General features: G+C 54.6%; 1 protein-coding gene across 2 annotated transcripts in view; it reads left to right on the top strand.

Annotated features, from left to right (window-relative positions):
• RIN3 (Ras and Rab interactor 3) overlaps positions 1-14,464 on the top strand; it is a 122,722-nt gene that overhangs the window by 79,840 nt on the left and 28,418 nt on the right. For both annotated transcript variants that reach the window (XM_082384496.1, XM_082384495.1), the window contains exons 4-5: positions 2,710-2,782; positions 9,984-10,075. In XM_082384496.1, the coding sequence (XP_082240622.1) occupies positions 2,710-2,782; positions 9,984-10,075 (165 nt within the window). The remainder of the gene's footprint in view (positions 1-2,709; positions 2,783-9,983; positions 10,076-14,464) is intronic.

Here is a 14,464-nt window from a genome sequence, read left to right as displayed (position 1 = left end):
ACCCACAACATGTGGGTACTTTACTATCCTTGTTGTACAGCTGAAGAAACCGAGGCGCAGGTAGGATAAGCAATAATGTGCTGGAGACACGTTCACACTCAGGCTGTTTGGCCTGGGCGCTGCATACAACCACGAGGCCAGTGCAGGACACAGGGCGGTCCTGGAAGCTGAGCTCTACCACCACCCACTGGAACAAAGGATTCTCTAACTCTTATGGTTTGCATTCACCTCTGCTCCGGAACAGTGTGAGGCTACCTGTCGGGACTCCCTCAAGTCCCAGGTGTCCCTTTGGGCCCCTGCAGGGAGGACCATGATCTACGCAGTAGGAGGTCTGAGACTAACCAGACGCCCCTGGGGGCCTCTACTCCTCTGGGGTCTCCCTCCCAGACAGACTTTTAGCAGACATTTATTATGTCCCAAACCGCATGCCACACACTGTGCTGGGCACCGAGGGAGACTCAAATGTGGGCAAAGCCCTGGCCCCGGCATACAGGAGCTCCCCCGGGTGTGTCCTTGGTGTGCAGGGACGCTATTCCCTGCAGGACGGGGAGGTACGAGCAGGGGGCTGGGGCAGAAGAGACCTGGTTACAAAGAAACAAACATGAGCCTTGACCATTGCTTGTGCTTTGACAGATCTACAGTTTTCACAGTAAAAATGTGATTGGGTCACTAGAAGTTTGCTTGGCCCCAGCTACAAAAATGAATGAGCCCTGGTCCCTGCACCCGAGGAGCGGACCAGAGTGGGGTAAACTAAGTCTAAAGGAGTTGCAGGCTTTATAGAAAGTGCCAGGGGCACAGGAGAGGGAGGGACTGACTATCTTAAGGGTTTAATCTGTGTCTGCAGAGGTCAGACCATGTCTCAATGATGAAGAAAACCTGCTAATTGTTGAGCAGGTCCAGCATAGGAGGCTAGGCTTTTTGCGCGCATCACCACTAATCCCCCTTGGAGGATTCTTGAGAAAGGTCTTTACATTCCCATTTTGCAGGTGGAGCGTTCTCTCTACCTCTCGCAACTACCGGAGATCTTTTGGCCAGTTTGTGCTGCTTCCTGTGGAGAGAGTGAGCGATGCAGTAATGTGCCACTAGGCGGCGCCATGGACTGCCTCATGGCCGTTAACTCATAGAGGGTGGTAATTCCATGCACTGATGTTTCTCAGACTTGTCCTTTATGGGCATCTTCCCGGTACCTCCGAGTACTGTAATCTATCTAATATTTTTCTTTAAACTCCCTTTTAAATTTTTATAAGTATCCTAGTGGGATACCATGGTCTCTTTGCCATAAATAAATGATGAATGTAATCTTTTAAAAAATCATGTTAACTGTGTAGAACAGTGCAATAGTATTAGAAGGAAGGAATGTATTAAAATAAAGCTATTAGAACAAAACGTGTTGGTTCACGTGTCCCCTGTAACCATCTCCCAGATCACCAACGCAGCGGAAAGCTGTCCTAGGCTTTGAAAAATAGGACAGCAGGCTGCTGTCACCTAGATGCGCGAGTGCTTAGGGTTGGAAGGGCTCCTTCCCTTTGCAGGTGGCGGATCTGAGGTGCTGAGAGGGGGAGGGGTGTACCCAGAGTCACACTGTTGATCCCAGGGTTGGAGCCAGGCCTGGAACCCGGGTCCTGCCTTCCCCCTCTGCCCCATGGGCGCTAGAAGAACCTCAGGAAATTGGAACTGAAGTGTGATGCACACATATTTCCTGGACCCTCTGAGGCCCAGGAAAATACACTGTGGGGTCCCACGTGCAGGGAGCGTCGCCTGTTGGGCATATGGAGCCCTGGGATGAGAGTCAGGAGGTGTGCGGATGGACGGCTGCTGAGAGCCCTGATGAGTGGCTCACAGGTGGTCTGGGCCCCTTGCCCTGGGGCTCTGCAGCAGTGCACGGTGTGGTGCCACGCTTTCCCCTGGGCAGTCCGCCCCAGCTTCGGGCACTGACTGCCATACCCCGGCGCCCTGCCCCTCCGAGCAGCCATATCCACCCTGGGATGGGCTCTTGGGCAAATGCTTTGATCCCTCTTCCTTGTCACAGCTGAAAAATATTGGGGTCACCCTCACTCTTGGATTACATGTGCAGCCAAATCAAGTGAGGTTCTAACAGGCCCTGGGGTTCTTGGGTAAAAGGCCAGTGGCCCCAGTCCAGCACCCCTGGACCAATGAACCTCCAGGAGGCCACAGCAGAACAGGGAAACTGTCCTCCTGCTGGCCCGTCACAGCCCTCAGAATTGGCAAGTGGAGATGACCTTGAAAGTTTAATTCAAGACTTTTTTTTTTTTTTTTTGACCGTGCTGTGCAGCTTGCGGGATCTTAGTTCCCAGACCAGGGATTAAACCTGCGCCCTCAGCAGTGAAAGCGCCGAGTCCTAACCACCGGACCGCCAGGGAATTCCCTCAAGACGTTTTTAAATTCTGCTTTTACAATCTAGAGTCTTCTGTGTTATTGTGCTCAATATGAGGAGCTTGTATTAGTTAAGGTAACACCATCTGCGACGATAGAAAGGCCCCTGAAATCTCAGTGGGTTAACACCACAGAAGTTCATTTCTCACCTCCCTGTGGTCCGCTGGGCAGCTGACGTACATGCGGCCGCAGCAGGCCGGGTGCTGCAACAGGTGCTGCGACCTACAGTGAGCACAGAGCAGACACGCCCTCCCCAGGGACCTTCCTCCCCTTTGACAGGGACACTCATCCAAGGCCTCTGTCCTCTCTCCTCAGTATTGTACCTGGAAGGCTCGGTTCTTGTGTTTGAGGACATCTTCAGACTGATCGCATTCTACTGTGTCAGTAGGTGAGTAGCCCAGGCCCCCAGGAGGTCATCTGATGGCAATAGATGTCCATGCAACCTTGGGTGGGGACGGGGGTGTCACAGGGAAGCCCCCAGAGGGAAGTGTGGAGCCCACAGGATGCAGAGAGAGGGGACAGTCCCCCGGCTTCACCCTGGTAACTGTGAAGGGGGGTGCTGGCTCTGCTGCTTGCTTGGACTGGCCGGTAAAGTCCCCTCCCTCACCACCACCTGCCCCCTGGGCTCACTGCCCGTCATACCAGCTTCCTGCATTCCGGCTTCCAGAACAGCTTGGAGTCCTGTGCGGACCTGACCCGCCCCGTTGGAGGAGTTATAGAAGGAACTTCCTGTAGGAACAGCAGGAAGGGCTGATACCCTCCCTCCGTGGGAGAGGGCTTGTGATTGTGAAGCAGCTGCTGGGTGGAGAGGGTGTCTGGTAACCACCCTCAGAGCTGGTCTATTTATTCAGAACTGGTCGCAGGTCAACAGGAATTGAAAAATACATTTTGGTGCCAAAAACCAATGGCTTAAGCTACAGGGACTTAAGCAGAGCTGGGCAAGATGTCTTGGGGTGCAGGGCCCCAGGCTCACCTCCCCCTGCTTCAAAGAGACCATTCATGCTGCCTCTGGTGAAAGCCACACTCAACCCAGAACACCACCACCCCCATCTACCAGGACCCTCCTGGACCCCATGGGCAGAACAGGTGATGCTGATAATAAGCTGCTGCCTGTTGAGGGCTCTCCAGGTACCCAGCACGGTGCTAGAGTTCTGTATCCATTATCTTTTTAAATCTTGCAAACAATTCCACCCGGTAAGTGCTCTTGTTAGTCCCATTTTACAGATGAGGAAGCCGAGACTGAGAGAAGTTGCTCAAGGTCGCGCATCTGGTAAATGGCAGCGTGGGGATTCAAAGTAGATAGAGCTCCAAGGTCCATGATCTTTTCTACAGCCGCCCCACTGTGTACGCTCCACGATGATTCTGATGACCTAGCATGTCCTTCTAGGCCCACAAAGCAAAGCATCAGTGGCTCCCTGACCCTTTGTACGTTATGACATGTCAGGCTCTCAGAGTCAGGCCCTTTCCTATTCTGAGAAGTTCTACCTTAGTAGAAGGCACTAGTCTAGTGTTTGGCCCATGCTAGGTGCTTCGAGTGAGTGAATGAACGAATGAATGATGACGTAATTGCAGAGCCCAGAATTTGAGCTAATCTTAATCTCTCAACTTCCTCTTTGGTAAAATGGGAACGATAATACCCATGCCATAGATGCTGGAGGAAGAAGTAAGATAAAGGGACAGACAATCTGCATTTATAACAAGCCTGTCTGCAAACCAGGGTTTGGGAACTGCTTCTAAGAAAATGATAGTAACAGCCTAGCTGGGGGTCTCCTAGGGGCACACTTGGAAAGGAGGATCCATGTGCAGGGGGCGCTGAAGGACCTGCCCCCAAGGAGGAAGCGACAAAGGAGTGGGGCGCAGGACAGGGACCGGAGAGAAACCCAGCAAGGGTCCATTGCAGGGGCCGTCCCAGCCTCAGCCAGATCCCTCCAGCAGCTCTGGAGCATAAAGCAGACCTCGGGGCCCACTATAAAGCCACGGGGCTGGGCTTCTGTACCCCCAAGCCAGCACACCCAGGCATTTGTGGCTCTCTGCAGGGCCACTGGGGCAGGCCGTGAGACTCCAGTGTGTCCGGACAAGCCTCTGAGGGTCACGGGTGCTGGCCCTCAGGAGCAAACCCCCGCAAGGCTGGGCTATGGGTGCACAGAGCCGGTGAAAGGCATTCAAGGGGTCCGGGTGGGACCGTGGCAGTGACGGCTACAACCAGCTCTGTGGACCGGGCGTCTGTGTTGAGTCGGGCTTGTGCTGCACGCTGCCCACAGAGCTCTTTCTAACCCCGCACGGTGCTGCCGGGGAGGTGTTATCACCGCAGACCCACTTCATGTGGCTCTCGACCCCTGCCCCAGGTCGTGCCGAGGACCAGACGCGAGATCCTTGCAAGGAGCTTGTTCAGCAGAGCGTCTGGCACGGAGTGAATCCTCCAGAAAGGATCAAGTGTACTCTTATTGCTGTTGTATCGGTAAATGAAGAAGCTGCAGCTGGAGTTGACCTGCCTCAGGTCACACAGCTCAGTTCTCCACCTAGAGGACGCCTGTGCTCCTTCCCCTCCAGCGGCAGCTCCTCCCCTTCCCCGCGCGGGGCGAGTCCAGGCCCTCTTGGTGGGAAGGGTGACACTGGAGGCCAGGCAAAGCAGGACAGGAAGAGAATTCAGCTAGAGGACGCAGCGCGGGCAAAGGCCTGGCAGCAGGCAAGCTGCGGGCAGCTTGGGAATGGCTTCGGGGGAGAGCTGGACACATGGGTGGGCGGATAAGGCCTGGGAGGCCTGGAACGCCGTGCCCAGGAGCTGCGTGCGGGGACCTCCTTCCTCGGGTGCTGGCAGCTCGCTGCTGCTCACGGACAGATTGCACTCGAGCAGAGCCACGTGGCCGCAGCCGGTGGTGGGCTGGAGCGAGGTCAGCAGGGACACCAGCCAGGCGCCGCAGCCATCGGGCCCCCACCGGGGCAGGGGACGGGGAACCGAGCAGGCTGGGGGCAGTCACTGCAGGGAGGGGTCGGGGCAGTAGGGGAAGCCTGGGGAGACGTCAGGGCTCCTATCCTGGGTACAGGAGCGTGAACACGCTTGGCCATTCCTGGAGCACTTCCTCCACGCCAGGCACTCTGCTAAGCCCCTTTCAAGGATGGTGAGGTCCGATCCTCAGCACAGCCTGGGGTCAGGAGCCAGTAGCCTTGTGAAATGGGTGCCATTAACCAAAATGAGGAAAGAAAGGAGGAGGCCCTTGGGCCCGCCCTCTCTAGGAGGTGGCCGGGCACCCAGCCTAGGTGACTAGTCTGCCACCATCCTCCTGGCAGGAGGGGGAGGTGGGCTGGGCCTCTTCTCCTTCGAAGGAAGCTGTTATCACTATGACCGGAGCTGCCTTCCCAGCCACCTTGACCAGGAGCCACAGTCTTGCCTTTGGACGGTCCTGGTTTAGGGGGGCAGAGGGAAGGGGCCTGACCGCACTGCTCGGAGGCCCGCAAGAAGCACCCATGACCCGAGCTCCCAGCAGGGGGAGGAAAGGAACAAGCTCCCAGTAGACGCTCCCCTGCTGTGCTGCGTGGTTTCTATAGTAACCCCGTAAGAGGGCGTCCTGTCCACTGTCAGACCAAGACAAGGAAATGACACCCAGCCAGGAATGGCAGAGCTAGGGGTTTACCAGGGCCCTCGATTCCAAAGTTCATGCTGGTTTTTCCTGTCTTTCTGCCTCTCCCTCACTTAAAAAAAAATTAAAATTCTTTTAACTGAAAGGAAGTCGTGCTTTTCCCTCTGCAGTGGTTGACTCTGAAAACCACAGAAGTCACCCAGGATCTGTGAGAAGACGGAGCCGTGGGGCATTGCAGGGGTGCAGATATGGTTTCATAGGCCTGGGCCTTCCACGCTGGAAGCACTCCCCAGGTCACCCCAAAGCTTTATAGGACCTTGGGTGGGGCGGGAGGAGCCACGCCCCTGAGGGGAAGAGAAAGCTAGCCTGTGTGAAAGAACTAATGAGATAATATACGTGGAGCATGGGGCTTTTAATCTGTGGGTCACCGCCCACTAAGAGGTAACAGTATATTGGTACGAAAATATATTTGGCCTTTGTCCAGCTTCTGGACACAGAGCTCCTAACGCCCTGGAATTTCCTGAATGACAGGAGTGTCTTTTGTTATTCCTAATGAGCCCCTTTCAGTCACACCTGGGTTTATGCTAACCGATAAACAGGTGGGGCCCCTAGACAGCCTCAGGATGGGGCGGGTCACCGGGAAGACAGGTGATCAAAGGGCTGGAACTTTCAGCCCCACCCACCAACCTCCCAGCTGAGGGACACACTGAGGTGCTGGGAGGGTGGTGAACCCAGAGGCGTGGAAGGGAGCCCTGTCCCCTAAAGCTTGCCTACGCGCCTCTTCCATCTGGCTGTTCCTGAGTTGTATCCGTGTAATAAGCCAGTAAACGTAAGTAAAGGGTTTTCCTGAGTACTGTGAGCCGAGCTGGCGAACTCTCAAACGTGAGGAGGGGGTCATGAGAGCCCCTGATTTATAGCCAGCCGGTCAGAAGTACAGGTGGCCTGAGACTTGCAACGGGCATCCGAAGTGGTGGGACTGAGTCCTTAACCTGCGAGTCCGTGCTGACTACAGGCAGTTAGTGCCGGCATTAACTTGTGGGACATCCCATTGGCGTCCAGAGAATTGGAGAATTAGTTGTTGCTGTTAGAAAACACCCCAGAGGGGATCATAAAGTCAGCTTAGGGGATCATGACGGGCTCTTTTTTTTTTAATGAAAAGTTAAACTAGACTGGAAAATATCAGAATGTGTCTCTTGTAGTTGGAATAAGTCTTGTTTTGCTAAACTCTTTAGGGGTGTGTGTGTGTGTGTGTGTGTACATGACATCAAGATGCCAAATGTGTTTCTTACTGACGGTCATGGTCAACAAAGTTTGAACATCACCAGCTAGGACAGAGGCCTCTAGAGAGGGGTGTTTGCACTCTACGAGCTACACAAGCCGATCCACCAGAATGAGGGGGCAAATGTTAGAACGCTTACTCTAAAAATCTTATTTTTCAAATTTCTACTTTTGTGAATGCATTTTAAGGACTTAATAGTTTATAAGGTGTATATATACATGCACATATATATGTACATGTATATATATTATATATCTGGAGAAGTGCTTAATTTTTATTTTTGCTTTGGGCTCCCTGATTCCCACCCAAGGCTGTGGTCATCAGGATCTACTTGAGAGCTGTTTAAAAATGTGGATTCCTGACCCACACTCAGACTCAACATTGAGAACCCCTGGGCGAGGATCTGAGAATCCACATCTTAGCAGCTCCCCCAGGAGCTGATCCAGAATTAACTAATACAAAAGTAATAATGCCTGTCCATAGGGTTGCTGTGTTACATAGGGTTGCTGTGTTACGATAATAATAACATGATGTGATGTAAGGCCCAACCTGGGTAACACCCAGCCCGATACTTGGCACATAGTAGATGCTCAACCAACACCCCCATCCTGTGTATGCATTTCCTTGGATCAGAAGAGGTGGCCCCTGGATAAATTGCTGAACTGGATGATGGGGGTGGGATGGCAGACGTGCATGAAATCCTTGAACAGTACTGGGTTATGGAGAAGGAGGAGGTCCATGGTGCGGCCTTGAAGAACGTGTAGAATCTAAGTAGACATAGGTGGAAGGGACGAGGGGGGCGTTCCCTCCATGCAGAGCTCAGAGGTGGGAATGAGCAGGGGACATTCACTGTAGGAAAATGACATTTTGGGAGGCAGCCAGGAGGCCCCGAGTGCAAGGGAAGGCTCTGTGGTGGGCAGGAGGCGGGGAGCAGGCTGGGGCAGGCCCTGGACGCCGGGGTCCCAGGCTGGGGTGTGATCGGCAGCCACGACTGTAGCATCTTGAGCAGTACACAGAGGAGGTGGGGAGGGGGTGTCAGAGATTGCCCTGGTGGTCGGGGGTGGGTGCCAGGTGAGCCGAGCGATTCTGCTGGCCATTTCAATATATGCAGTGGCCCAGGAACGTTTGGAAGCCCCAGTGGCAGGCCAGACAGCCAACCAGGTAGACAGGCAACACCGGGATGAAATCTGCCACCCTTCAAAATTAGAAAGTGGGGTAGTGGTGACCGGGCAGGGCCTGAGGTGGGGATGGAGCACTGAGGGCCCGTCCGGTCTGCGTCCAGGCCTGGCCTGGCTGGAAGGGCTGACAGGGGGCCCACAGACGGCCTCAGATGCTCAGAATCACACAACTATGACAATGAAGCAAAGATCGACGGGCCACGCCCACCCCATTGACAATGGAGAAGCCAAAGGCCACAACCCAGGAACTCAAAAAAGGGCCCAGAATCTTCTCCCACCTTCCCCCATCCTGCTATTCCATAAGCAGAGTGTTTTTCCCCGGTGAAAACACTTCCTATGAAGGGGTGGGGGCACCCCGCGGAGCAGCACAGCCTGTATTGATGGGCAGAGGTGGTCTGGGAAGCTTCCCGGCGACCCGCATCCCAGGCGGCCTCTGCCCTGCTCTCCCCCAATCCAGTACCTGAAGTTTAGATGGGTCCATTCGGCAAACACTCTCTGAGCCTCTGTGGTGTGTGCTGAGGGCTCTGGGGGCATCAGAGACGTGAAAAGCTGCCCGCCCCTTCCAGGAACTTCCAGGGCTCTCATGTAGTTCACAGGGAGGAGATGGAGGGTGCGGTATAGACAGTAAGGCCATGAAGACCCCCGGGGACGGATGGCCATCACGCAAGGCTGTCAGTGGGCCTGGACAGATGGGATTTCAATGACTGGAATCAGGGTTTGGGGAGAAGGTTGACAGAGCTGGGGATACGGCTGGAAAAGGGGGTCAGACTGTGATGGGCCTTGAATGCCAGGCTGAGACGTAGAACTGGGACCAGCCATCCTGGGGCCCCTGCAGGGCCACACTCCCCTTCCTGCCCCACGGAGCAGCCCTGGGCTTGAAGTCAGGAGGCCTGGGGCTCAGCACACCCTGCCCTCCACCCACCGTGTGTCCAGGCCTGGACATCTTCCTTTCCCTCTCTGGGCCTCAGTTTCCCCATCTGTACAATAAAGGGGGAGGGTGTCTAGATCCCTTCTGGGAGATCTCTGGAGAGATCGCTGAAAAGATCCCCATTCAGACCAAAGGCAGCAGATAGAGCTGGCTGTCTGTCTGTCTGTGTGCTCGCCAGGGGGTACCTGGCGGTAGGTTCACCAGGGGAGTCTGGCTGTGCGCCCGCTGCACATCTCAGCGTGGAGCAGCGAGGGTCAGAGGGCTAGAGGGGGTGGGTCACTCGCCTTACCCAGAATAGCACCTTTAGAAGAAGCTGCCTGGACTTCCAGGGCCAAGAAAACTGGGGATAAAGCCTCTCCCCCCACCCCCTCCACGCCCAAGGAGGGTCTTAGCATCTCTGGGGCCAGTGCAGGCACAGGACCCGGATCTGACGGGTTGCTCCTTCAGCCTCAGGACTCCGCCCCTCGGCCCCCAGGGAAGTTTCCAGTCTGTGTGGCGATCCCAGCCGCCAGCGGGGTTGCCGGGGTTCTTCCTTTATGGGCTGAGGATTTGGGGGCGGTGGGGGCCGAGAATGGACACACAGGCCCCTCCCCGGACTTGACCTCCCACCCCTCGTGTCTCCACAGAGATTTACTGCCCTTCAAGCTGAGGCTGCCCCAGGCCATCCTTGAGGCCAGCAGCTTCACAGACCTCAAGACCATCTCCAACCTGGGCCTGGGTAAGTCCCCTCTGGGGTCAGGGGAGGTGGCTGGGCCCTAGGAAATGGAGCCCCTGGATTGCCCCCCACTGACCGCCTGTGCAGATGGACGGCTCCTCAGGCTGACCCCAAGCTGGATCCTGACTCCCAGCTCCCACGGGACCACCTGCACCCCTGCCCCAGGTGCTGAGCCCCTGTGGCAGGGAGATTCTCCCTCTTTTCAGAGTGGCGCCTTTAACAGCTGTCAGGAGGTCTGATGCACAGCCTTGCCGGGTCTGAGGGAGCTGGGTCTGGTCAGGACCCACACAGGCTGACCTGGTGGCGGGGCGGGGCCCGGGAGAAGCTGGACCAAACGCCAGGGGACTTCTCAGCGATGGCCAGGAACCTGGGTGCCAGCAGCTGCCACAGCCCTGGTCCCCAACCCCACCCTCGTCAGAAGGAAAAGCAGCGTGAACATGATCATGAGCTAGAGTGTGCCCCCACTCCCTTGGCCTGCCCCTGCCCAACCACCTGATTCAGCACACCCGCCCTGCCCCTTACCCTTCTGACCTTTTGAGGGATGACGAGGGGAGAGTAAAAGACAAGAGCGTTTCTGATCCCAGCCCTTCCATATAATAGTAAGAAGAGCTCATGTTTACTGGGCCCTTTCCATGTGACGGGCTTCGCTGAGCCAGTGCCAACCTCTGACATGGCCTCACCATGCTAACCCTCAGGGAGCCCAAGCTCACCAAGTCTGGAGCTGCCAGGAAGCCAAGCCAGCCGCCTCTGCGGGCCCCCAATCCTAGGCAGAGGTCAGGTCTCGTTATGAACAAAGCAGTTAATAAGTCCTTATCAAGACTAAACCACACAGGGAATATAGCCAATATTTTATAGTAACTTTAAATGGAGTATCATCTATTAAAATTTTGAATCACTGTATTGTGCATCTGAAACTAACATAATATTGTAAGTCAACTATACCTCGATTTTTTTATTAAAAAGTCTAAACCGTGCCCAGGAACCTGCACCGCACGTGACTGAGCACGGCAGTACATTTTCACCAGTGCTGGTTGAATGGAGGGGAGGGTGATGGAGAGGGCAGGCCCAGGGTGCAGAGGAAGTTAGAGGCCGACCTGGGATCAGAGGCGATACCCCCTGGTTCCCAGGCCAGCCACTGTTCACCACCCAGAGAGGCCTCTAGACAACAATGCAAGAGATGCCACAGGCAGCTCGTGGTCAAAGGCCAGGAAGTAGGAGGAGTCCAGGCCCTTCGGATGTCTGCATTTAATGAGCACTGACCTCTTTATCTGCACTGATTCATCAGATCTTCAAACAACCCTGTAAAGCAGGTTCTGTTATTGTGATCCCCACTTTATGGCAGAAGAAACAGACACGAGGGGTTGAGTGACATGTCCAGTGTCACAGGGTCCATGGAGGGCTGGGCAGCTGGGCTCCAGCCCTCACCCGCTGGCTTGTGCTGCCCCTTAACTCCTTACTCAGGCTCTGCTAGGTCTGGTTGACCCAGTTTATAAACTTCAGGGCCAGTTTTCAGTTGATATTGGGAATAAACACTGAACTTGGGCCCCAGATGTTATAGTTGTTGGGCTCTTACCCTTCCAGAAGCTTCATGTGGGACAGGTGAGAGTCTTGTAACTCATACAGTCCAAGTGACACCCCTCCTAAGGTCTAAAATGGCACAGGTGACGCTCTCATTGCCACGCCCTTGGCACTATCTTGTGCAATCCTTGCATCCCCATTTTAAAGATAGAAAGTCAGTTCTTAGCACAGCTGAGAAACTTGTCCAAGATGCTCCAGGCAGGCAAGAGCAAAGCTGGGGTGTGTGCCAGGGGCTTCTGACTCCCAGCTCAGACCCTCCACTGCCCCTCAGCTGCACCTCATGACCTTCTCAGTGTTTTTTGCAACGAGCAGTCAGCTGCCAGTTTTGAGGCCCAGTTGGGAGGGCAATTGAGATGCATGAGCTCCATCCGGAGAGGCTTGCCTCTGAGAGGAGGGTCGGTTAGCAGCCTCACTGTGGGTAGGTTGAGGCAGGCATCCCTAAGACCCACTGCCTCAGGGACCCGCAGTTTCCTCTTACCTGGGGGGGCGGGGGCGGGGCTGCCCCTGAGCCCTAGGAACGGCTGTATGAAAGACAAGCTGCTCCTCTGGGGAGAAGCACATTCCTTTCTGGAACAGACAAGCCCTTCTATCCTGGGTGAGCTTCACCTCGGGCACGCTGAGGAAGTGAGAGGGGAGGTGCCCTCTGGGAAGCAGGCGGTAGTTCAGATTGTATGTCAGCATTCACTTCCTTGGGAAGGGAATTTAAATGAAATCTGAGTGCATTGAAGCTTAGGAATCAGGGTTCTTTTTTTTTTTTTTTAATTTTTTGGCCATGCCACGCGGCATGTGGGATCTTAGTTCCCCGACCAGGAATCGAACCCGCGCCCCCTGCATTGGAAGCACAGAGTCTTAACCACTGGACTGCCAGGGAAATCCCAAGAACCGGAGGGTTCTGATCAGGCCTGGTGTCCCCAAGGGCTGAAGGTCAGAAGCGAGGTTCACCAGAATAGGTTTTCCCTGGAGCCGAGGATGGGTTAACTTTTCAGTCCATCCCCAGAATGGATGGAGACCCGGAGCTGAAAGGGCACGTCCTGTCAGAGGCCAGAGGCCCTGGCTCTGGGATGTGCAGACCTCCCTGACCTTCACCTGCGGTTGTGATGAGAAATATGCAAAGAACAGCACTTGCCAAGGGCCCGGACACACCAGGCATTGTGCCCAGAGCATCGCACGTCGTTCTAGGCAAGGCACTCCTGTGGCAGAGAAGTGAAACCCACTCAAACGAGCTTAGATAAAAGGGGATTTAGTGAAAGGATGCTGGGGAATCTCCGTGACAGGAGCAGAAGGTCAGCCGGGCTTTGCAGGCAGCAGACGCTTATCTCTGCACACAGCTCAGCCTCTCCTTAACCCCTGGTTCCCGCTCCCGACCCTCCACCGGCCAGGCTCTGACTCCCGACCCACATCCCCACCTGATGATCTCATAGTTGGAATAAGTTTATGAGGCATATGTGTTTTCTATCACTAGTGTCAGCAGTGGTTCTTTTTCTGGCACTCTACTCACTTTTTACAAAATGAACAGAATGTCATAAATATCCAAATCATTGCACAAGCCCTGCTGTTCAGACAGGGATGATGTTGCTGAAACGGGGCTCTTGACCTACAGGCTCAGCACCATGTGATCGCCCAGAATGCTTGCTCGTGAGCTGATGTAAGAAAGTCTGAGTTTGGCCTTGGAAAAGCCAACGTTCAAAAGGTCTATGTAGGTATAAGCTTGGGCCCACAAAACTAACATAGGGAGCAGTTCAGCTCTAAACTGCGTGCAGTTGATTCTAAGTGCAAAAGGAATCTAGAGAAAGCAGTGATAGATAGGGGTTAGATTTGCAGAGGTTCTCAGACATGTTTGCAGTATGTATATGTTTAATATTTTTAAAATATGTTTAGAAAAAGCAAATGTTCTATAGTGCTTCCAAGTTGGCCTGTAACTTGCTTTTTCCTTTACATTATATAATGAGAATTTTCCTACTTATTAAAAATCCATTGAAAACTCCAGATTGGACGGCTGCCCAACAGCCCGTCTTTAGGGTGCCACAAAAACATTCACCCACTGATCTCACCAGACTTTCTAGCTGTTTCCACGGCATCTGGAATACTTGGCTTCATTTACTCATCCCCTCTTTGTTCTGCCGGTAGCCCAGGGCTCCTCAAGTGTGAAACCTTTGTCACCTTTGCCTTCAGGATCTGCAGCCCGGTACCTGACCTGGCCCGGGACCTCTGAGGATTGTAGGAGTGGACGCCTGGCACAAGGCATCCCCAGCTGAGACACAGGAGGCCACAGGGCCAGCAAAACATCTGCCTCAGTCCGAGGGCAGCGCAGAGGCAGTGAGGGCACAGGCCCTTAGGGGAACCGCGACCACTGAGCTGAGCTTGGCCCAGTGCCGGTGGGTACAGATGCCCACAGCCGGGCCAGCCACTAGGCTTGCATGACAGCGTCCCGCTTCTCCCCTGGCCTTGGCATTGTGTAGGCTGCAGAGAAAGTTACCTACTTCCTTGTTTTTAAGCATAAAGACCTACACTGCCGCTGAGTTCCCTAATAGGCCCTCAGAGCCCAGGGTGCAGCTCCTCAGGTCCCAGCTTCCCCACTCCTCAGAGCGGCATTCGCTTTGCGGCCTCTGCCCTGCGAGGTACAGCCACTAGGCCTATCTTAGGGGCAGGGCAGCGGTTCCTAATCACCCAGGCCCCAGGCCCATTTCCCTGAACCCCACTGTCTGTTCCACTCCTGTAGGAATACAAATCTGAGCGGTGGAAAATGTCTTCTTTTTTTCTGTGCATGATGGACCCCCTGCTATCCTGAGGCGGGCAGTCCAGCGGGTGGTCCAT

This window comes from Balaenoptera borealis (genome assembly GCF_965194805.1).
Source record: "Balaenoptera borealis genome assembly, chromosome: 3".
Taxonomy (NCBI): domain Eukaryota; kingdom Metazoa; phylum Chordata; class Mammalia; order Artiodactyla; family Balaenopteridae; genus Balaenoptera; species Balaenoptera borealis.
Note: the sequence above shows the minus strand (reverse complement) of the source record. Positions and strands in the feature narration are given on the sequence as shown.